Source organism: Artemia sp. Qi Xiang Cuo, chromosome 17, assembly GCF_049724085.1.
Source record: "Artemia sp. Qi Xiang Cuo chromosome 17, ASM4972408v1, whole genome shotgun sequence".
Classification (NCBI taxonomy): Eukaryota; Metazoa; Arthropoda; class Branchiopoda; order Anostraca; family Artemiidae; genus Artemia; species Artemia sp. Qi Xiang Cuo.
In genome coordinates, this window is record NC_142810.1 from 45,972,219 (window position 1) to 45,997,255 (window position 25,037).

At 34.2% G+C, this 25,037-nt stretch overlaps 1 protein-coding gene across 1 annotated transcript in view; it reads right to left on the reverse strand.

Annotated features, from left to right (window-relative positions):
* The window catches only part of LOC148942255 (diacylglycerol kinase epsilon-like), a 243,418-nt gene that overhangs the window by 10,664 nt on the left and 207,717 nt on the right, over positions 1-25,037 (reverse strand). The window contains exons 7-8 of the mRNA XM_089103654.1: positions 12,268-12,436; positions 8,621-8,795 (exon numbers count right to left, since the gene is read on the reverse strand). Of these exons, the coding sequence (XP_088959780.1) occupies positions 8,621-8,795; positions 12,268-12,436 (344 nt within the window). The remainder of the gene's footprint in view (positions 1-8,620; positions 8,796-12,267; positions 12,437-25,037) is intronic.

Here is a 25,037-nt window from a genome sequence, read left to right on the forward strand (position 1 = left end):
AGACAATTGCAATTACTGAATTGAGTTCAAAGCACTTATTAGAACTTATTCAATCAGCTATTTACTTATTGTGCGCCATAGTTTAATCAGCTGCTTCTTTCCTAGATAGAAAATTCTTGGTGCATTTATCTATATTATCTATATCTATATTTATCTTTTTATAAGGTGCTATGAAGCCACACGATTTTTAAATCCAGCTTTTTTTTCATTTCATCTATAATTTTTGGTACGATTGGTTCTAGGTATTTGTTTAGCATAATAATTTTGTTTGAACACACTTTCTAGGAATATTCTCAATAAAAGGTCAAGGTTGCCAGGCCTTTTTGCAGATAAAGGATAATAGAAAAAAAAATCATAGTTTTGTCAGTCCATATCGGGCCAAACGAAAAGCAGGTTTTGCCCAAATGGGTGAAGAGGTTGCAAGAAGGGATCTGATGGAAATTGGAATTTTATGAGATGGGGTAAAGACTGAAGCTTTGAACGAAATAAAGCAAAGAACACCCAGCTGTGTTGGCCTCAGGTGGCTTCATGCTACAGTTTACGCCAAGTTTGAAAAAAGAAACGTGTGCGAAAAATCAGCAGAAAATGAGCAAAAAACGTATCCTCCTGAAACTCTAGGAAGTGCAACTTTTCTGATTGCTGTAGCAAAAAACATATGCTGCCATTCAATTTTACATGGGGAGATGTTTCGGGGGAAATGTCCGGGGAACTTTAAAGCGGGGTTAGAATGGTCTGCGAGTTTTTTTTTGTGGGGGATTTGAGGATTTTCCGCGGGAGAAATTCTCCATGGGGGGAATTTTCTGCGGAAGAAATTCATTACGGGGGATATTCTCAGCGGGAGAAGTTTCTATTGGGTATTCCATTGGGTATTCATTTCCATGGTATTTTCGGAAAAGAATTAAATAAAAAACAATTTTTTTTTCAAACGAAAGTACGCTAAGGATAATTTTTCAGGCGGAAATATCCGCAGACAATTTCCAGGGAAATTTTCAGCGAGGGGGGGGGGGCGTATTTCACGGCATTATTTGAAAAACGAAATTAAATAAAAAAAACAAGTTTTCAACTGAAAGTAAGGAGCAACATTAAAATTTAAAACGAACAAAATCATTTCGTATATGAGATGGTGTGTCCCCTACTCGATGCCTTGCTCGTTGCGCTAAAGTTTGAATTTTTGTCCAAATCTTTAAGAACGACTTCAGAAGCACAAGGGTCATTTAATTAGAAGAAGAACTTTTTTTCAAAGTACTAAAGAAGTTTAAAGTGAAGAGGAAAGGAGTGAGGAGGGAGCAGTCCCTCCTCACTCCTCACTTTAAACTCCTCACTGTAACTCCTCACTTTAAACTAAAGAAGTTTAAAGTGAAGAGGAAAGGAGTGAGGAGGGAGCAGTCCCTCCTCATATACAGAATGATTTCTGTCCATTTTAAGTTTAAATGTTGCTCCCTTATTTCAGTTAACAAAAAGTTAATTTTTGTTTAATCAAGAAAATTGGATCTATACATTACGTTCCATTAGATTCGTATATTATGTAAACCGGAAATAAGGTGAATAAACCGATTGGCTTGTCCAAGTTTGAATTTTTATGAAAAAACATTATTAGATTTACCAAAAAAAGTTTAACTTTTTTATGTTTCAGCATGGGCAAAAGGTAAAAATTTACATAGGGCTCAGAATCTCTATAATTTTATAAATTCCATAATTTAAAAAAAATCATAGAAAATCCCGGCTTGCAGGTACGAAAAGCTCAAAGATGGAGCAAAAGGGCAAAAAACGTTTTTATTTTGATGACCTTAGTACTTTATGTGATAGAACTAAAAGATTTAAAGCAGGCTCAATTCTAATCTAGGGTTTGATTTGGATTTCATTTGAATTGGATTTTGCTAGGATTCAATTAGGATGGGTTAAGATCGAATTAAAGATCTCAGTTGGTTTGGATATATCCTGAAATTTTAAGGAAATAAGCAAATGCCTAAAATTAATCGATACCTATTTAATTTTATTTAATTTGAAATTTAATTGCAAATTAATTATTTAATTCCTATTTGACTGAAAATTAAATAAACACAATAGATACCAGTTTGAACAAATCCATAAGACCAACACAAAAATAAAGTTGAAAAAAAAACTCATTGCAGTTTCCGATGTTAATGCAGCAATAATAATAATAGAAATAAAAATAGTTAAAAAAAAAAAAAAAAAAAAAAAAAAGGTTATTTAGTATTTCCATTAAAATTTCGGACTGGAGGAATATCAAATGAAATAAGTTCAAAATCTTTAAGAAATCTATCCTTCGAAAAAAAAATTAGAACAATATTATTTGGACTTGCCTACAAACAGCTACATCTTTTGAGGAGGATATCTCAAAGATATTGTTTTGGATGGAAACCCCTTATTTACTTACAGATGGAGACGCCCTTCTGGAGTAATTTAAATTTCAATATTTCTTATTCATTACTACTGAATTGGTTCTATGGGAATTTATACTACAATAGGTATATAGGTTCTACATTGGCTCTTTACAATATTTTTGAGAAAATAAAAGTAAAAACACTGGTTGAAATTTCATGGGCTGAGTTCGGAAAATATATCTGTACCATTTTGTATATTATCTTTATTCAGCGTGGTAGATTTGTCCTTAACTAAACAAATAATTGTTGTTTTTATGCATAAGACCAAAAAAAGGCGATTACCTATTTAGCTGTTCAATGGCCAACCATTGGCTAACTAATTTGCTAACTATTAGCTACATACGTTTGCTATTCAAATATATAGCTTTATTGAAGCTTTTTGAAAGTGTTGTTGGAAACTTATTCATTAGCCACAACATTACCGTCATATTTTTTTCGAGCATTTTTTGTAAAATTTGGGTAATCTCTAATTTTCAGAAAATATGTTAAGTACTTAGGCATTTTTATAATACCAATTTGAAATTATTATTTATGTGAGTTTTATTATTGTTTGGTCCCTTCGCTCGACAATCAAGATATCAAGAAAGGGAGAGAGGGAGACAAAAATATAACATAGGAGACAAAACATGGAGGCCATTGGGGTAGTCAGCTCTACCCAACTTATTGAGGTATTCAAGGAGACAGAAACAATCAAGACATCAAGAATGGGAGAGAGGGAGACAAAAATATAACATAGGAGACAAAACATGGAGGCCACTGGGGGAGTCAGCTCTACCCAACTTATTGAGGTATTCAAGGAGACAGAAACAATCAAGACATCAAGAAAGGGAGAGAGGGAGACAAAAATATAACATAGGAGACAAAACATGGAGGCCATTGGGGGAGTCAGCTCTACCCAACTTATTGAGGTATTCAAGGAGACAGAAACAATCAAGACATCAAGAAAGAGAGAGAGAGAGACAAAAATATAACATAGGAGACAAAACATAAGATGCCATTGGGGGAGTCAGCTCGGAAAACTTGTCTCAGATTAATTTATATTCGTTGTTGATTGACATAGTCTTTTTCATTGGTAAAGAAAAGAATATTACAAACCGCTTAATTTTTTTTTTATTATATGAATCAGTATTTTGGCTTACTATTTATATGCTGGACAAAATTTTTCAACCATTTTATATGGTTGACCAATAAATAATATATATAATAATATATAAATAATAATATATGGTTGACCAACCAATAATATACCCCCTTTTGAAAATGTGGACATGCGCAGTATCCTTTGATTTACTTTTACACCTCAAGTTTCCCAGAAAAATAAAACTTCATAAAACAGTGTATCTATGCTATTTTGACAACCTGAATGCACCCACACTCTTTTGATTTTGTTCAATTGTTAGAGTAGAAGTAGTAATAGTAGTAGCCCTAGCAATTTCAGCTTGATACCCTCAGTCGTTCTTGAGATATTGCTGATATGTATTATTTACAACCAACATATACACAGTGCTTTTTGATTTAGTTTCGAAGCAATATAAACTTCCCATGAAAGTTTCTACTTTATGTCTTATTCTAGTCCTAAGATAACTCGCCTGGATATCTTTACAACCTGGCTTCACTAAAGCTATTTTAATTTAGTTCAATAACAGCAGTAACAGTGTCACCAAAAGCACGAGTACTATTGGTAGCCCTGGAAGTTTCAGCTTGATACCCAAAGCCGTTGCTGGGCTGCTACTAATACACCCCTTTAATACCCCACATTTACATAATGTGCTTTAATTCAGTTGAACACCGCCCTCACCGTTGTCTAAAAACTTAATAAAGACCCTCAGTATTAGCAATATAGCAATATAAAAGCATAGCAGCAGAAGCAATAGTAACAGCATTAAAAGTAGTACTAGTGATAGTAGTAGTATTATTAGTAGTAAGCAATAATGGTATACAGTATACTTTTTGGTCTAGTTCAACATCCCCTCCTAATACCCTGATAGTTTCAACTTTATGCTTTAAGCCACTTTTCGGATATTGGTGATAAGCCTTGTTGATAGCCTGAATACACATAATATGTTTTGATTTAGCTCAACATGTTTCTCAACAGTATCTGAAAGATCCACATTAATACCTTAGTAATGTGAGTACTAAGAGCAGCGGTGGTACTGCTACTAGTAATAAGAGCAGTATGTACATAGTGCATTTTTATTAATTTAACGTACGCCTAAACATGTCCTGAACGTTTAAGCCTCATACTCTTAAGCCGTTCTTGAGTTATTGCTGATACGGCCTTTTGAAAGCCTAATACATACAGTAGGTTTCAATTTAATTCATCATACCCCTCAACATTACCTGTTTTTTTTTTTGAAAATACAGCTTAGTCTTAGAAGTAGTAGTAGGAGTAGTATACATATAGTACCTTTGGGTTGGATCAACATTCCCCTCAACATGCGCTGCAAGTTTCAACTTAACATTCTAAGGTGTTCCTGGGATATAGCTCTTACGTCCTTTTAAAACCTGTATCCACATAGCATGTTTCAGTTGAGTTCACTATCCTTTTCTAAATTCCCTGAAAGTTTCACCGTAATACCATTAGCTTAATTAGTATTATTAGTATTCGTCGTAGTTATAGTAGTCGTAGCAGTAGTAGTAGCAGTTGTAGTAGTAGTAGCAATAATTTATTGTGCCCACATTGCTCTTTACTTAGGCAGTACTATTGTGCTGCCACTGACAGCTGCGTTAAGGCATTCAGTTTTGAGGCTTCCACGTCAGAAGTGAGGTTTATTCAACAAGCTTATTGATCTCTTTCAGAGGGGCAGCTTATTTTTTATATCAGTGATAATAAAAAGAGGTTTTCATATCAGTGATAAAGTTTTTTCAACAATCTTGTCGAGCTTTTCAAGAGGGCAACTTATTTTTTTTTTTTTTTTTTTTTTTTAAGACAAATCCTACCACTCTTTGAAAACCCTGTCATTTAATTTTCAAATGACTTGTCAAAAATGATGTATCTACAAACAGATATACTAATATCCTCCCCCTCCCTCAAAGGTGAGGTTCTATTAAAGAGCCTATTAAGCTTTACGAGGGATTTTTTTTCCAAATTTCCCCTTGAAAAACTGATTTTTACCAAAAAATTAGCTAAAATTTTTTTTTTTTTTTATTAATATCCCCTTCCTCCCCCCACACAATTAAGGCCAAGATACTAGCAGGATCAATCTAAAAACAACTGTATAAATGCTTCAATTTTCAAGGTTTTCAGCTCAGAGGTGAGCTTCCTTCAACAAGCTTATCTAGCTTTTCAAGGTAACTGTTTAATTCCACCACAATGCCATAAATTTTTAAATAATTTGCACAAAGTAGGATCTACTCATAAACAGCTTCTCAAACTTAGGAGTTTTGACCTCAGAGGTGAGGTCTAGTGGGATTATGCTTGATTAACACCAGATGCAAGTTTATAATTTATAGATCGATTATTACTTTGAACTGTTGAAATATATATATGAAATATTCCAAAGTTTTAATACAACTGAGAAAACACCCGAAATGTGTATTGCTCATTTGCTATTCCAAGTGACACAAAAATAGATCAGCGATGTTTTAAGAGTTTTTTTTTTTTAGTAGATTCCGTATACTTTCCTGGCTTTATTGTATTTCTACTACAATCTCTGTCTGAATACTATTTTGGGGGTGGATTTTTTTTAAATTGTGCGAAATTGGTTGAAGTGGGACTGTCTCCCTCGAACAGCATTTAGTTAAAAAAAATAGTTTTTATTGTGTTTTGTTCACTCTTATAGCTACAATTCAGCTTTATGTAATTATTCAGATAACGGTCTTATTCAGACCGTTAATGTAATTATTCAAATAACGGTCTAACGGTTAGATAACGGTTTTTCCTTCAAAAAAATTATTTTTATTGTTTTTTGTTCACTCATCTAGCCACAATTTAGCCTTATGTAATTATTCAGATAAAGTGCCCAACGGTCTTACTTTTTTTTAAACGAAAAACTCCTGGAGTCCCCAATTAAATGGCGCCAATTAGGAAGTAGGAAAGTAGGGGGCCTGTGTACCCCTCCTAGATCCCCCCCCCCCGAAAAACCTAGATTTACCCAGAAAAGGCATTTTGAGAAATACTTTTTCGGGTGTTTTAATTGAAAAAAATATTTTTTGGGGTACCATCATTGAACAATAACAAATATGTCCCCACCCCTAGAAGCTGAAAATAGATTTCGCTCAGCTCTTCTTATATCTTCGTGAACTGAAGCAAGTACCCTCAGTAATTATTGAATTGAATTTATTTATGACCCATTGTAAACGCAATAACAGAGTATAAGAGAAGAAGAAAAAAGAAAGACGGAAAATGACAGGTAAAACAAAATTAGAATTCATGAAATAAGCATACAAGCATAATAATTAACCAAATAATTACAAAGTAGACATAACAAGCACAATAAAAAAAGAAAACAAAAGATTCAATGTATCTGCTGATGGCAGCATTAGGGTATATAATACCATAACCCCAAAGGTGCGCCAAAAAGGTGCAATGTCCGAAAAATTTGGAAGCGCATATGAGTTATATAATTTAGCTAGCAGCCGGCGAATAAAACGAAGTTTATTATATACTAATCTACCGTAGGCACTGAACTTCCGGCACTGGAAATAATGGATGAGGAGCTTTCTAGCTGTTTCAAAAGTCACCGATTGGGAGGCGTAAGAGGGGTGTTAGTCGCCTTCCAATCGCTTTCGACTATTAAAAAGGGCACAGGCCACTCCAATTTCCAATTGAATGAACCCTTTTCGAAGTTTCTGCGACAACTTCTTTAATACAAAGTGCCCTGGTCTAAAGAAAAAAATAATAAACAGTACATTGTGCCAACATCGTTCTTATATGCCCTCAGGGCATAAATTAAAACCCTTTCCCAGAAGGTTGTGATGGAGTGACCTCCTCAAAATCATAATTTCTATATGGAAATTAACTATACTGAACCAAATGGTTATCTCAAAATTTTGATTGGATGTCTTTGGGAGAACAATGGGCGTGAGGGGGGGCTAGTTGCCCTTCAATTACTTTCGACTATTGAAAAGGGCACCAGACACTCCAATTTCCAATCGAATGAGCCCTTTTCGAAGTTTCTACGACAACTCCTTCGATACGAAGTGCCCTGGTATGTAAAAAAAAATATATAATACATCGTGCCAACATTGTTCTTTACTTAGGCAAAGCGATTGCGCTGCCTATGATATTTGTAGATCCCAGATAGATGGCCGAAAAGCAGAATCTGCCCCTCTTCACTTGTAAGATGTGAACTAAACATCTTAACAATATTTCATTTCCAATTTAGGAGCAACCGATGCTTCATTTAGATCAACCTTAAATCCTTGGGGAACTGGGCCCCAGTTGAAGAGCACCACTTCTGACTTTTCGGCGCTAAACTTAAGATTTATCTTTGAATATTCTCGACTCATAATCGAAAAAAAAAAATTCCAAAACGCCAGTACCGTTCGGCTGGGATTGAACATATCGTCTGCATAAGCAATAAGAGATACATCTATCCCTTCAAGATACAACAGGGAACCGCTTGGGACTGTGCGTCCAGAATACAGTTATTAAACGCGATTGATAATGTAAGGCCACCTTACTCCACGGCGAACAGGGATGGCTATCTCTGTAATCATTTTGTCAGGCAGATTAACTATGACAATTAAATTAGTATACATAGCATACAAAGTACGCATAATACAAGTACTGACCCCACGCTTATACAAAATATATTATATTATTATACTATCAGTAGTAACTAATTGATATAAAAGTTAGAATATTTATTAAGATAGCCACAAATTCAATTGAAGATTTTAGCTTCTTTATTGCGGTCTAGCTTTTTCTTTTCAAGGATGACTCCTTATCTAATATCCACCACTAACTATTATGCTATTGGCAGCAACTTAGAATTCGGGCACGTTATTCGCACGCCTGAAATTTCGCAACAAAAGTCATCCTGAAGTGGCAGTTATATGCCAAAAGAAGAGGCCGTCACAAAAGCACCCTACACAGCTATCAAACTGACCATACGAATCTCAATGTCTCGCTCCAACCCGAATGGGTAGATGCCTGGGAGACCACAGTGATGAAAGATGACTAGTGACTCTTCATCAAGTTACTCTGGAGACAGAGGAGGATATATGGTATAAGCAGCTGATTAATACAACTAATTGGGCTTTTGACTTACGTCCAAGTTTCCAGGGCTTCGCCCCTCCACCCCAGCATTCAATATTAAGTAAAACAATAGATTCTAACTCTGGCAACAGTATCTGTACATCATCAAGATATAAAGCAACTTTTTTCTCTAGTCCTTCACAGCTATGCTCTATAACGTCTTTGGTCCCATACGTCAGGTACAGTATCTGGAATTAATATAATACACAATAATAATATTTACTGATTAACCACATGCATCAAAGCACAGTTAGGAGAGTAAAACATAAAAAAAATACAACAAAGTAAAATATAAAATTAAAAAAAAAATTAGAACATGGAATAAATTTTAAATTTTCATAGTCGGTCGTAATTTTATCTCTTTGGGTGTAGAAAATATATATTATAATATAAAAAGAAATTATAAAAAGAAAAAGGAAAATAAGAAAAAGAAAAAGGAAAAAGAAAAAGGAATATAAAGGAAAATAAACAGGAAAATCTGTATTATTAAAGTATAAGATCATTTAATGAGAAAACTAGAAGATCTATGCTATGGATTTTTAATTGCCATATTTTGACTTATAAAGGCATGCGCAAAGAAGGTATAATTAACGTGTAAGAACGTATATAATTATTTTTTACGAATTGGGAGTTCTTTTATAGATTCTATAGGATAAATTAAACCATTCCTAGATCGCAAACAGTTAATTAATACGCTCTTTTGAAGAGTAGGGATGAGCACCTTCAAAACAAAATCTTTTTTTGTTTTGGCAGTAAAACAAACATTAATTCACAAATAATAAAAAAAATATTTCATAATTAAAATATTTAAATAAATATCAATATCGTCTTCCATGGTCTCGATTTTTTTCTATGACTCCAGAAAAACTTAAATACAACAAATCAGCTATTTCGAGATTTTAAAATTTAGTGGAGCACTCTTTTTGAATTCCTAAAAACAGCTTCTTAAAAAAAAGAAAAGAAAACGGAAAATATAAATTTTCCCTCGCCTCTTTTTGTTTAAATTTCCTCCCAAAATTTCTTTTCTGAAAAACAAACTTTCTCCTTTAGATTTCTTTTCGCTAACAATTATTTTCCTTAATTTATTTTTGTTTTTTATATGCCAATTAACATGAAAATTTTTGAATAGGCAATTAACACATTGAATAAACGGTACAAAGTAAATACAGGATACCAAATTCAGACCAATTTTTTTTTCAACCAAAAGAAAAAAGAAAAAAAAAGAAAAATAACGATAAAAACAAAATCAACCAGAAAATCTTAAGAAACCAAAAACTTCACTTACAAAGGATAAAATTGCACTGACACAACCAACTCCATCATAGGTGCCGGCAGGTGGGACAGGGGGGCATAGCCCCCCTGGAAATTTTGGACTAGAAAGTAATCATGAAGAAAAGTCATCACAACCTCTACAATAGGATTCTCTTATCCATAAATACATTACATACATATGTTTAAATACATTGAAGTACTTCATATAAATAGAAAAACAAAAATATTACCATTTAAAATTGTTGAAAACTAAGTTCCCTGCAGTATTTGCCACCCCAAAGAAGTTTGCCGGCGGGGCTGATGATGATCTGCCTTGCTTTTTCCACCTCTGTGCTGGTAGATATGGGAATGTTATATGTTACCCACCCAAAATAAAAATCTGAAAAAATTTCGCCTGATTTTGAAAAAAGAGGAAACAACCCCCAAAAAGCCAGCAATCTTAGTGAAAATCCCTTTATTAGATACATCATACCAGATAATCCTACCATAGAGGTTGTAGACTCCAATCTTCAAAATGTGGAGTTTCGCATTGTTTTTCTGAAGAAACATCGTCGATGCATATTCATTTGTTCTTCGGTATCAAACCGAAGGTCCTAGATAATTGGGAGGGAGCTCATTCAAATGTAAATTTAAAGCTCATTTTTAAGTGACGAATTTGCGATCAGTTTAAAATTATGAGAAACTATTCGAATCAGAAGTATGAAAAACTACATTTTAGGCTTGTATTTAAAAACAAACCCCCACCTAAGCAATGACTCACCCCCCCCCCCTCACTATGCTGATACGCAATTATAGATCACCAAACGTAGTCTAGTTTCATATAAAATAAAGCAAATCAATTTGGTTGAATCCTGTACTGCTACCGTGTGGCATTGCTCCTTTTACAACTAAAGGGGGGGGGGTGAGTCATTGCTTAGGTGGGGGTTTGTTTTTAAATACAAGCCTAAAATATAGTTATTCATACTTTTAAATAAATTAGCTTCTCAGAATTTTAAACTGATTGCAAATTCGTCACTTAAAAATGAGCTTTAAATTTACATTTGAATGAGCTCCCTCCCAATTATCTAGGACCTTCGGTTTGATACCGAAGAACAAATGAATATGCATCGACGATGTTTCTTCAGAAAAACAATGCGAAACTCCACATTTTGAAGATTGGAGTCTACAACCTCTATGGTAGGATTATCTGGTATGATGTATCTAATAAAGGGATTTTCACTAAGATTGCTGGCTTTTTGGGGGTTGTTTCCTCTTTTTTCAAAATCAGGCGAATTTTTTCAGATTTTTATTTTGGGTGGGTAACATAAAACTGAAAGAATTTTATATTTTTAGAATCAGCATAAAAAGACAATACTGCTGGTGTAGCAATTGTCATAAAAATTCCATTTAATTTTAGTGAATATTGGCCCAAGTCACTTTTTACTTCCAGTTTCTGATCACAAACTATTTGGTAAGATTCTCTTGTGACTGAATTTTTTTTTGAACAGTTCATTTTATTCAGTTGAATAGGACAATAAAAAGAAAGAGGGTCAATTTGATAGTTGGATAGTAAGTTGAAATTTGTGTCTTTAGCTATTCTATATTTTTTTTTTAAATGTCTGAAAATATAAGCGATTTAAGTTCAAGAATTGTCCTGTTATGAAAGAGGTATATTTTACATGGTCGTTATAAAATCAAAACGTGTTATCTACGCAGGACGGAGGATTTTTGAGCATCTCTACTCCTTTTGTAAAGCATTCTAAGGCGTAGGAAATTGCATAAAGACAAGTCTACATCTGTTATAATCTACGGAAGCAATAAACCTTTTTGTAACTTTGGTTTGAGTTTGATTTTCTTTTAAGCTTAAAGGTATAATAATTAAATATATTATTGATTAAATGAATTGATCCCTCTGTCAGGAATCCTTGTCGTTTAAAATTTACTGTATTTTGTTTTATTTTGCATGCAATTTAATTCCAATTTTTATTTGAGAGTTTCTTCCTAAATGTATTTAAAAACAAACTTTTTCCAACGAAAAATTATCCTGAAATATATTCCCTGTCCACCAACCCCCACTGCTATTAAGGCGTCTGCCCCGCCCCCCCCCCTCCTGGAAAATTTTCTGCTGGCGCCTTAGAACTCAATTCAGCAAAACAGCTAAATCTAATAGCATGCACAATCAGACCAACTAAGACTCAATAACATATAACTCAAACAACGATCATCACATCTAAACTTATCACGGTCTCAGGACTGAAATTCCAGGATCAAGTTTGTCCTCAAACATGGACAAACTTCAAAAAGTGGTGGTCATGTCTCTCAGTCCTCTTTTAATGTAGAATTGCTTGTTTTGTAATTTTACTTCACAAAAATTGGCTGTCTGTATCGTAATTTTATCAAAAGCCTTACCTTGTTCAATATCCTACTCTTGAAAGGGTACATAGAAGACTGACGAGCTCTATGAAAATTTAACGTAATCAGAGCATCAACTCCAATACTGAAATAATTTGTAAACTCCAATTTTTTCATTGGTGGCCGAATTCCCAAATGACGAACGGGTGAAACAACAATCTGCCACCTGAAATAAATTCAACGTCTTTGATTTAATATAGAAAAAACAATCATTGCTACAACTAAAGCACTTGGGCGTTTTCCAAAGTGCTTTTTGTAAGTAGGTCAACTTCACTGGATCACTCAAAATCAATCAGGTTTACTCTTTGGCTCTATCCCCCCCCCCAAAAAAAAATCCAAAGTTACGAATTTTTCGGTTAAATAAACAATCTAACAAGATTACTCTTAAGGTCTAAACCAATAACAAAAAAAAAAAAAACAGGAAACGACATTTTGTTGGTTGGAGGCTAAATTTTTTGTGAATACAAAATTTAATAAAAAAAACTATGGAATTTATAGAATTATTAATGCCACGCTTAAATTTGGCATTATGGCTACAAACTATATATATATATATATATATATATATATATATATATATATATATATATATATATATATATATATATATATATATATATATATATATATACATATATATATATATATGTATATATATTTGTGTAAATTATATATATATATATATATATATATATATATATATATATATATATATATATATATATATATAATATATATATATATATATATATATATATATTTGTGAAAATTTGGCGTGAAACATTTGTGTGGGAAAAGAGGGGGCTAGTCAAGATTTTACCCCGGGGACAAGAGAGACCAGAACCGCCAATGCTTAGCTACGCCACTGGCTCTGACCACCAGTAGAAAATGATACTTTTGCCCCCCCCCCTTTTTTTACTTCAACGCAAATAAATAGGTAGAGTGCAAAATCGCCAAACCTGATTGACGTTTTCTTGCGAGTTTACGAAGATATCAGCGACAAGAGGCGTGTATCAGTTCAACGTTGTAGAAGTCAAAGCAGATCATGCTAGGGGGGGGGGGGGAGAGGATTTTCGGTTCATTTTGGTAGTGTCTATTCTTCGGATTGATCTATTTTAAAAATTATTATACATCATAAAAAACGGTCGTTTTGTGTAATTGCATACATTAATTCAGAGTGGGCTCACCACTAAATGCACCCGCCTTTAAATCCTTAATGAATTCCTTAGATCTTTTTGTAAGACATCAAGAATCTCTTACAATAGTCTAGAATGAAGTTTACTAAAATTAGACTTAATGCATACGCCATATTGGTTAAAAACTAAAAATTAATTCGCGAATCTCTCCAGGAATTATTTATCCGCCGAAACCACTTCAACCCTCACCAGGCGTAGATATAACCCTTGCTAGTAGACTCCAGGTCTCTTTAAGAAAATTGAGTATTTAATTAAAAAGAGACCATCACTTCACCAGTGCAAAAATACTATTTTCCTCATGTTCGAGGTGGGAAACTGTAAGTCTGTAGTTGAAAAGTTCAAGCAACAACTTTTTCTTTCAATTTATTGCCGTTTTAGACGTGTCTAAAGCTCTTCTCTGAAATTCCCAGGACCATTTTTTTTTAAACTACAATTTCATGTTCGGTTGTATTTCAACTACAGTTGTTATATCTTCTACAAGATAGTTTCTTTGAAAACTTTTTTTTTTATTTCAGTCACTTTGAGCCTTGAAGGTCCCAGCTATTGAAACAGCCATGGTAGTAACTGTTTCATTATAAAAAGAAATGTAGGAATCGGACTGGAAATTAGACATTAAGACTGGAAATCAAACATCATTAGCAAGAAAAAGCCCTCAAACTGACAACTAGTAAATACTTTGACTTGGCTTATTCTGTGAGTATTTACTATAGTACTTTTTGAAAGCTTCAGTTATACCTTCCCTCCATAATCTAATATGCAATGCTTGAATATGTGTTTTTCTTTCTTCCTAAGTGAAATAGAAAATAAAGAGATAGGTGGGTTTTTGACATCTGTTTCTATTCACAACTTTTGTCTCACAGAATTGTCTTTCACCAGTTATTTTAATCGGTTCTACATAAAGTGTAGAGCATTACGATGGTTCGGACACCTACTTCGAATGCCTCCACACATACCTGCGAAAACGATCCATGACTTCGACCCTGTCAAAGCCGGTTGGAAGCGACCTCGCGGCCGACCGAAAAAGCGATGGTCTGACAACCTGTCCGAGTTCCTGACGATGGCAAATATCAGGTTGAGCGATGTGCAAACGCTTGCCATGGACCAAAGTGGATGCAGGAGGCAGACGTCACTCTCTACGCCGAGCAGCGCCCGGCAGGAGACATAAGTCGAGTACATAAAGTGATATATTACTAGTCAAGATCAGCAACTACCTTTCATAGGCTTTTGAATCCCCGAAATACGTTAATTCTAGAAAAGTGATGTATGGTAAGAAATATGGTTGTGAGAAATTGCTTACCAAAGCAACATTTTATTGGAGGGTTCCTCGTAAATAGAAACTGTTGAACCCATTCAGACCTTAAAATCACTACCCAAAGGTTAAAAGAATACCATAAGCTTGTAAGCAGGTTCAGAAGAAATAAGCAGAAAAACAAAATTAATAATAAAATCAACCATTATTTTTTTGTAATTTATAATACAAGAAATATTAAGGAAACCAGTTTTGATGGGATTTCAAGGAATATAACGACATTTTAAAGAATATAACGATATTTCAGAAAATGAGGAGAAGAAGTCACTCAAATATGGCACCATATCCGAGAGAAGCATCATCTTGCATATAAAAATGCAGTTTTGTGAACTGAAAACCATCTGTTTGTCGAGTTGGGGAATTCTTGGGAAACCTCTTGTTCAGCCTTTTAGACCAGGAAAAAATCGATTGACTATCATAGCAATTCCATTCTCTGTTATTTTCATACTCTGGACAAAAATTGACATCTTTCTTGAGGCCAAGGGCGTAATTTGCTACGGAGCATAAGGGGGTAACTGCACCCTCCAAACTCAAGTTTCCCCCCTCCCAGACCTCAGTTTGACCCCACCAGCCGGAATTTAGTTTCTGCAAAAAATGTTCTCAAAATTAAGGTAAGCCTGCATAATTCTAGTATCCAGAGAAACAGGTCAGTTTACTTGATTATATCTTTGCCTTTATGGTAATATATGACTCATTTTTCAGTATTCACTGTTATTTTCACTTGATTTGGAAAAATTGGTTCCATATTTGCCCCCCCCCCCAGGATTTAGACGAAATTACGCCACTGCTTTAGGCGTGATCTTTTTTGTTAGTTAAAAAGCGCAGTAGATGCGACAATTTACTTTCAAATAAGCCCTATCCTAAGAGTCAATGACAACTGGTTTAGTGTGTAACCACATGCGGAAACAAAAAAAACACAGAAAAAAGAGACATCAGCGCTCCCCATGTAAAAATGATTTTCCTTGTTGTTCAAGATCGGAGAACTGTAATTTCCTACATGGGATTTTCGATCATGGTGATTCCAATAGAGCAGTTTTAATTTCGATCCAACACCATTATTAAGAGTTGTATAAGCTTCTTCTAAGGCTGTCCTATTTGACTCATTTAAAGCGCACAAGAAAGCACTAAATGCCACAAAGACGTCAGGGAGTAAAAAGAGAGTCGACTTAAAAAAACAGTTATAGCTGTGTTTCTATTGCTAGGCTAAAAGTCAAGACTGCCTTTTAGTGTTCTCGGAAGTTAATTTAAAACTAACAACTAGGAAGGATAATGGTGCTTTAAACACTACACCATATAACTTTTCATGCCTCCATAACATAAAACTTTATACACCGTTATATAATTTTAAGGATTAATTTTTGTCTATTACGTCATTACAGTGACAATTTTTGACAATTTTTGTCATTATCAAGTGGACTCGAGCTTTACGTAGAATTTTATGTCATGTGAATTTAGGTCATGCTGAGGAAAAGTTAAATGACAGAAAATGGTCAGGTTGAGCAATTAAAAGTCTAGTAAGGATAAATTAGTTCTGAATAACTAATTGTATCAACAAAGCACTAACATTAAGTTGGCCGGGATTCCATGACAAAACGAAAAACTGCTTACTTTGAGGATTCGCATTTGCACATAAAATGGTAAACACGTTTTCCCATTTTCAAGATAATCACCATTTTTAATTTAAACAAGTCCCTTTAATAAGAGAAGTTTATTCATTAAGGTTCCTCCTCAGGCTATGCCGCAAGTTTCTCAAATTATTTTGATGAAATTTTATCTTCTGACTTTACATATATAACACCTGAACAAACAACTGTCTTCAAATATTTAATGTAGTAGATAGTGAATACATGAAATAATTATGAACATTACAGATACCAATTTGAATAACTTTAAAGAATTTCTTTCTACAACGTCTGAAAGATACTTCACCACGTTTGTGTGGTTCTTGAGATAAGCTTCCTGTAAGGGTGTCCTTTTTGATTCGTTTAAAGCGTATATATCAGCACCAAATGACACAATTAGCTGACACATTTCAAGACTGCCTATTGAAGCAGCAAAATGTAAAGCTGTCCACTGCGCATCATCAGCAATGTCTGGGTCTGCCCCGTTCTCAAGAAAAAATTTTACTAGGGTAGGATCACAATTACGGCAAAGCACCAGATCCTCAATATAGTGCATCACAGCTACACAGAAGGGTGTCCGATTTTTTGGACTTGGAAAATTTACATTAGCACCACAAGCAATAAGAGGCTGACACATTTCAAGGCTTCCCATCCCGGCTGCAAAATGTAAGGGAGTCCAACCTATGTCACTACCGGCACTAACGTTGGGATTAGCACCATTTTTTAGAAGGTATTTCACTAAACGTGGATGATTGTTAACCACAGCATGAAACAAGGGTGTATAATTTTCTAAAATCGGAGCGTTTATATCCGCATGAAAAGAGAGAAGCAACTGACAAATTTCTAGGCTGCCTGTTCCAGCGGCAACATATAAAGGTGTTTCTTGTACTCGTCCATTTTTAACATTTGGGTCTGCTCCATTTTCTAGAAGATTTTTAACTACATTGTACCGTCTCTTGGATATAGCAATATGTAAAGCATTGTTTGAATCCATTCTTAAGTATTTATCTCTTAAATCAATATGTTTTCACGAATATCTAACTTAAACTGTTAAGTTGACGTCAACAGTAAGCCTTTATGTTGGAACTAACGTCATTACAACAGACGTCATCATACAATTTTACTATAACGTCATTTTTGGTTGTAACTTAGGAATGACGTCATCCACTCATCTTTTATATCATGATAAAGTTTCTTGTCAAAAATAGATTTATTTTACATATTACGTTTGGGTACTGACAAAAGTACACATAAGTAGCAATTTCCTTTGAGACGAACCCTTAACCGGCTCTCGATATTTTAGAACCGACTAGCAGAGAAGAAAAAAAGAAGGAAAACCAGATGGAAACATCAGTGCTGCCCACACAAAAAAGTAGTTTTCCTGTCTGGCTTATTGTTTAAGCCAGGGAACTGGAAGTCTCCAGCATAGGGTTTTCAGAAATGGGGTATTAACTGGTGAGCTTTTTGCTTCGATAAACCATTTATGAGGGGTTTAAATTTATTTTTTTAATTCCCATAAATTTGTTTATGCAACCAAGTTTTACTATATTAAGACTAATCGAGATAATTAATCAGCGACAAATGGCAACAGTTTTTCTTAACGTGTTTTTAAGTTTTTGGTTACTATGGAACGTGGTTCGTTATTAACAAGGTTGTTGTTGTGGCTGCAAACATGATTTTTTTCATAAGCAGTTACGTTATGTTCGTGGCGACGCTGATCAAACAGGATTCATTATACGAGATATATTAGATCACTGCCCGACGCTGACCCCATCTGTCAACTGAAAAGTCAAGTAATATGAATGAAATCAGATTTTTATTGATATAACAGCTTTGTATGGCAGGCGCGAAAAGCTAAAATGGCAAGAAATTAGTTTGAAAAGCATATGTTAACAATAACTTGTTCCCATTATTCTCAACTAATTTTCTGTCTTCAAAACTTATGGAGGATTCCTGTCACAGATTGAAAATCTGCTAATCTACGCTTCCATCTTTTCTAGTTTCAAAAATTGATGCCTTAACTCTTAACCCTGATAGGTCAATCACAAATTCGAGAACTCGAGAAATTAGGAACTGCAAACATAATTAGCGCTGTGAGTAATTCTGATTTTATAGACAAGAGTAACTATAATGTGGCAAGGGCATGAAGGCCAAAGAGAAGGAGAACCCTAGTATGAACCTTATTAGAAAATCTTCTGATTCTGATTACAGTATACAAACTTCTCCTTCTTCGGCAATAGCACACAATGACATTGATTTTCATAGAACTGATGTCGATGATGTTTTTATTTTTGTAAACATTTTCCGTAAAAAATAGTAAATGCAAAAAAAAAACTTTTCTCCGACTTTATTAACAGTAGCAAATATTAATTTTAATACTAATTGAACTTTCTTTGTATTAACTCAGGTAAACTTGCAATATTTTATTCCAGCGGGGAGGGAGGGTAAATAAAAACAGAAAAGAAATTACAGAATAAATCTTAAACGTATTAGATTTCATGGTGGGACTGAACGAACATTTTGAATTATGACTCAGATAAAATTTTTCTATAAGCTTTATATAAATGAATAATAATAAAGTTAAAGAATAATTTAATTATGACTCACACCGGTCAATGGTACAATAATGGTAGGGGACTACACGGCTATCACTAGCTTCATAGACTGAATTCCCATTTTACTTCAAATAAAAAAAAACAACAAAAAAAACAATTAGCCCAAATTTTCGAAGGGTAAAATTTTTTCCTATTTTATAATAGATGAATGCATTTGGCCATTAGCCACTAAAAGCTTCTGGGAGCAAGATACTACGCAATTTTGACCACCATGGTTAAAAAAAAAAAAAAAAAAAATAGAAAGAAAAATGCGCCCAAATTTTTGGCAATTCCAATGTTTTTTTTTTATTATGACTGAGTGCGTTTGGCTAGTAGCCACTAAATGATTCTGAGAGCAAAACACCACCCAATTTTTACAAATAAAAACTTACAAATTTTTTTAAAGAAACTTGAAAGGAATAACGCCCCAAGTTTTGACGGGTTCAATTTATTTTATTATGACTGAGTGCGTTTGGTCTTTTTAATATTATTATTATATTATTAATATTATTATATTATTATTATTGGTGAGTTCACTCGGTCGTTAGCTACTAAAAATTACAAAGAACAAGAGCTTTACAGAGCAAGACACAACCCAATTTTGAACAGAATTTTTTAAACAAAAATTCCAAAGGAAATGGAAAAAAAATGGGCCCGAATTTTGAACGGTTCAATTTTTTCTCTTATTATGCCTAAGTATGTTTGACTGTTCAGAGGCTTCAGAGAGCAAGACACTGTGCAATTTTGACCAGCAATTTTTTTTCTACAAAAATAAAAAAAAAATGGGAAGGAGAATGGAGCCAAATCTTGTTCTCTTATTATAGCTGAGAGAATTTTTCCATTAGTCACTAACAGCTTTGGACAGCAAGAAACCACCCAATTTGACCAAAATGTTTCTTTTTTACAAAAAGCTCTAGAGAAAATGGTAAGAAAAATGGGCCCGAATTTTGAAAAGTTCCATTTTTTTTTTTTGTTTATTATTCCCAAATGTGTTTAACTGCTACTAAAGGCTTCAGAGAGCGAGACACTACTTAGTTTTGACGAACCTGTTCTTTGTACAAACATCATAGGCAAGTAAAGAACGATGTTGGCACAATTTTTGTTCTACAAAAATAAAAAAAATGGGAAGGAAAATGGAGCCAAATGTTGTTCTCTTATTATCGCTGAGTGAGTTTTTCCATTAGTCATTAACAGCTTTGGATAACAAGAAACGACCCAATTTGACCAAAATGTTTCTTTTTTACAAAAAAAACTCTAGAGAAAATGGAAAGAAAAATGGACCCGAATTTTGAAAAGTTCAATTTTTTTGTTTATTATTCCCAAATGTGTTTAACTGCTACCTAAAGGCTTCAGAGAGCGAGACAGTACTCAGTGTTAACGAACATGTTCTTTGTACAAACATCATAGGCAGCGCAATAGCGCTGCCTAAGTAAAGAACGATGTTGGCACAATGTATTATTTTTTTTTTTTCTTGGTCTTAGACCAGGGCACTTCGTATTGAAGGAGTTGTCGTAGAAACTTCGAAAAGGGCTCATTCGATTTGAAGGGCTCATTGGAGTGGCTAGTGCCCTTTTTAATAGTCGAAAGTGATTGGAGGGCAACTAGCCCCCCCACCCCACGCCCAACATTCCCCCAAACACATCCAATCAAAATTTTGAGACAGCAATTTTTTTCAGCGTAGTTGATTACTAGATTGAAAAAATATTTTTGAGGAAAATACTGCAACAAAGTTTTCGGGACAAGGGTTTTAAGCTAAGCCCTGGGTGTACGTAAGAATGATGTTGTACAAATGCGGTGTTTACTGTATTTTTCTTTTATAGCAGAGCACATTATCTCAAAGAACCTTTTGCCGAAACTTCGTAAAGGGCTCATTCAATTGGAAATTGGAATGACTTGGGTCCTTTTTAATAGTCGAAAATGATTGGAAGGCGACTAACACCCCTTCCACATCAACCATTTCCCGAAACACATCCAATAAAAATTCTGAGATAACCATTTTGTTCAGCGTAGTTGATTTCCAGATAGAAATTATGTTTTTGAGGAGGAAACTCCCCACATCCCTCAGGACAAGGGTTGTAAGTTATGCCCTGGGGGTATATAAGGTTTTTGTGGAAAGCTTTGTCATAGAAACTTCAAAAAGGCTCGTTCAATTGGAAGATCAAATGGCTAGTGCCCTTTTTAATAGTTGAAAGTTATTGGAGGGCAACTGACCCCCTCTCTCAGGTCCACTCTTTTCCCAAACACGTCCATTCAAAATTTTAAGATAGCCATTTTGTTCAACGTAGTTGAAAGTTCTGAAAATAAGGTCTTTAAGGATGACAACCCGCCACAGCCCTCAGAGCAAGGTTTCTAAGTTATGCCCTGGGGGCATATATGATTTTCATAGAACGTGTTGTCGTAGAAACTTCAAAAAGTGCTCATTCGATTGGAAATTGAGACAGCCGGTTTATTCCAGGAAATTATACCTTTGAGCAGGGCACTCCCCCCCCCCCACAGTCTTCAGGGCAAGGGTTATAAGTTTTGCCCTGGGGGCATATAAGTTTTTATTGGAATCTTTGTCGTAGAAACTTGAAAAAGGGCTCATTCGATTGGAAATTCAAAGGGCTAGTGCTATTTTAAATAGTCGAAAGTGATTTAAGGGCAACTAGCCCCCCTCTCACGCCCACCTTTTCCCCAAACACAACCAATAAAAATTTTTAGATAGCAATTTTTTTCAGCGTAGTTGATTTCCAGATCGAAATTATGTTTTTTAGGAGGACACTCCCCCACAACCCTCAGGGCAAGGGTTGTCAGTTATGCCCTGAGGGCATATAAGGTTTTTATAGAAAGCGTTGTCGTAGAAACTTCAAAAAGAGCTCATTCAATTGGAAATTCAAAGGGCTAGTGCTCTTTTTAATAGTCGAAAGTGATTGGAGGGCATCTAACCCTCCTCTCAAGCCCACTTTTTCCCCAAACACATCCAATCAAAATTTTAAGATAACTATTTGTTCAATATAGATTAAAGATTAGGAAATTTGTTCTTTGAAATTTACAACCCCCCACAGCCCTCAGAGTAAGGGGAATAGTTATTTCCTTGGGGCAAACGAGGTTTTTATAGAAAGCGTTTACGTAGAAATTTCAAAAAGGGCTTATTTAATTGGAAAAGGAAATAATCCGATCCGTTTTAAATAGTCCAAAGTAATTGGAAGGCAACTAACACACCTGCCTCGCCCAACATTTTCCCAAACACATCCAATCAAAATTTTGAGATAACCATTTAGTTTCACGCAGTTGAAAGTTTAGGAAATTATACCTTTGATTAGAACACTCCCCCACAGTCTTCAGGGCAAGGGTTAAAGGATAGAGTTGTCGTAAAAACTTCAAAAGGGGCTCATTCAATTGGAAATTGAGAGGGCTAGTGCCCTTTTTAATAGTTGAAAGTGATTGGAGGGTAACAAAACCCCCCACTCACGCCCAACATTCCCCCAAACACATCCAATCTAAATTTTCAGATATCCATTTTGTTCAGCGTTGCAGAAGGTTCTGGAAATTAGGTCTTTGTGGATGACCCCCCCCCCCCGCCCGCAGGGCATGGGTGGTAAGTTATGCCCGGGGGCAGTGAAGGTTTTTATTCAAAGCGTTATCGTAGAAATTTCAAAAGGGCTCATTTGATTGGAAATTGAAAGGGCTAGTGACTTTTTTAATAGTTGAAAGTGATTGGAGAGCGACTAACGCCCCTCTCACGCCCACCATTTTCTCAAACATATCCAATCTAAATTTTGATAAATTCATTTTGTTTAACGTAGTTGAAAGTTCTAGAAATTAGGTCTGAGAGGATAGCAAACACCGTAACAGCCCTTAGGATAAGGGTTGTAATTTTTGCCCCTGGGCATATAAGGTGTCTATAGAAAGTCTTGCCATAGAAACTAAAAAAGGGCTCATTCGATTGGAAATCGAAAGGCCTAGTGCCCTTTTTAATAGTCGAAAGTGATTGGAAGGCTTGACATTTTTATAATAAAGATCGATGTGGGTATAATGTATTATTTTGTTGTTGTTGTTGTTGTTTAGACCAGGGCACTTTGTATCGAACGAGTTGTCGTAGGAACTTCGAAGGGCTCATTCGATTGAAAATAGAAAGGGCTGATGCCCGTTTTAATGGTCGAAAGGGATTGGAGGGAAACTAATCCCCCTCCCACGCCCACCCTCCCATTTGACTTTGTGTTTAAAAACTAAATGTTGCCATAAGATTAAATCAAAATGTACTGTTTTAATGCTAATTCCCAATAAGGCATCTCAGCAGTATCCCAAGAACGACTGAGGGTATTATGTTCAAACTTTCGGGGCTATTTCGGCTCTTAAAATTTAACCAAATAAAAATAGCGTAAGTGTATCCAAGCTATCAAGGTAAGTAAACAGATTGTTTTACGAATGGTATCAAGTTTTCCAATTCAGGTCAACTAGAGGAGGTATGAAACTAAATTAAACACTACTATTTGTGTCCAGATTTTTAAAAGGGTGTATGTTGTTAAAAACTGCTGAAAATTTTTCTCGAGTCTACAAATAGCTAGCCAAACTGTTGAATCTTTAAAAAAAATAAAAGATATGAAGTATTGTTTTCGTTTTCTCTGAAAAGAATATGTCAATACAAAAAGAAAAGAAATTAATTAAAAAAACTTTTTCCAAAAAATAAAATCTTAAAATAAAAGTAAATAAATCAATTAAACAAAAAATGAGCAAAACTAAAAAAAAATAATCTACAAAGCGTGAAACTACCACAAAGATAAATAAATAAAACCCAAAACGAACAGAAATTACAATAAATAACCGTGCCAAACTCAAAACGAGCAGAAATTAACATAAGTTGGGCTCAAAACCCCTATGCCTTCCCAAGGCGAGAACATAATTTGCACTTACCTGAAAATAATACAAATGAATATGCATTGTCAGTTTAATATACATATACTGATATTTATTGCTATATTATTTTTTCTACGAAAAACACTATGTCAATTAAAAATGAACATAAATAAAAAAAAAACAACTTTTTCAACAAAACAAGTTTTTCAAACTAAAAGGAAAGAGCTCGATTAAGCAAAGAATAAGCAGAAATAAAGTCAAATAATCTTCCAAGCGTAAAATTAGCAAAAATCGCTATCAATAAATAAATGAAACTCAAAACGAACAGACGTTGGAATAAATGGAGTCAAACACAAAAAGAGCGAAAATTAACATGAGTAGATTCAATAACCCCCGTGCCTGCTCAAGCGAAGAACCCAATTTGTGTTTTACTGAAAACAAAATACGTTCTAAATATTTTCACTTCTCTTACTTTCATAAATAAAAAATTTTCAAAACTTTAAGAAATAAATATCAGTATACGTCAATTAAACTGACAATCTACGGTCATTTGATTTTCGTTGTTGTTGTTTGTTTTTTTTTTCAGTAAAGCCCAAATTATACTCAGGACTCGACAAGGCATGGGGGTTATCAGCCCTAACCATGTTGATTTTTGCTCTTTTTGAGTTTGACCCGGCTATTTATTACAATTTCTGTTCGTTTTGAGTTTCTTTAATTTATTGATTGATATTTGTGGTAGTTTTACGCTTGGAACATTATTTCACTTTATTTCTGCTCATTCCAGCCTTAATCGAGCTCTTTAATTTTCTTTGAAAAACTTGTTTTGTTGAAAAAGTTTTTTTTTTTTAACTAATAACAAGGAATGTCTTTCGGTTTGTTTTTCGTTTGTAGTTCGGCAAAAAATTCAAAATTTCTTGTGAACATCCCATAAACAATTTACTAAACTGGTCTCCTCAAATCCCGCTCTGTAGTATCATTAGCATCAAGTATATATATATATATATATATATATATATATATATATATATATATATATATATATATATATATATATATATATATATATATATATATATATATATATATATATATATATATATATATATATATATATATATATATATATATATATATATATATATATACTTGATGCTAATGATACTACAGAATTTCTTGTAGAACATCCCATAAACAATTTACTAAACTGGTC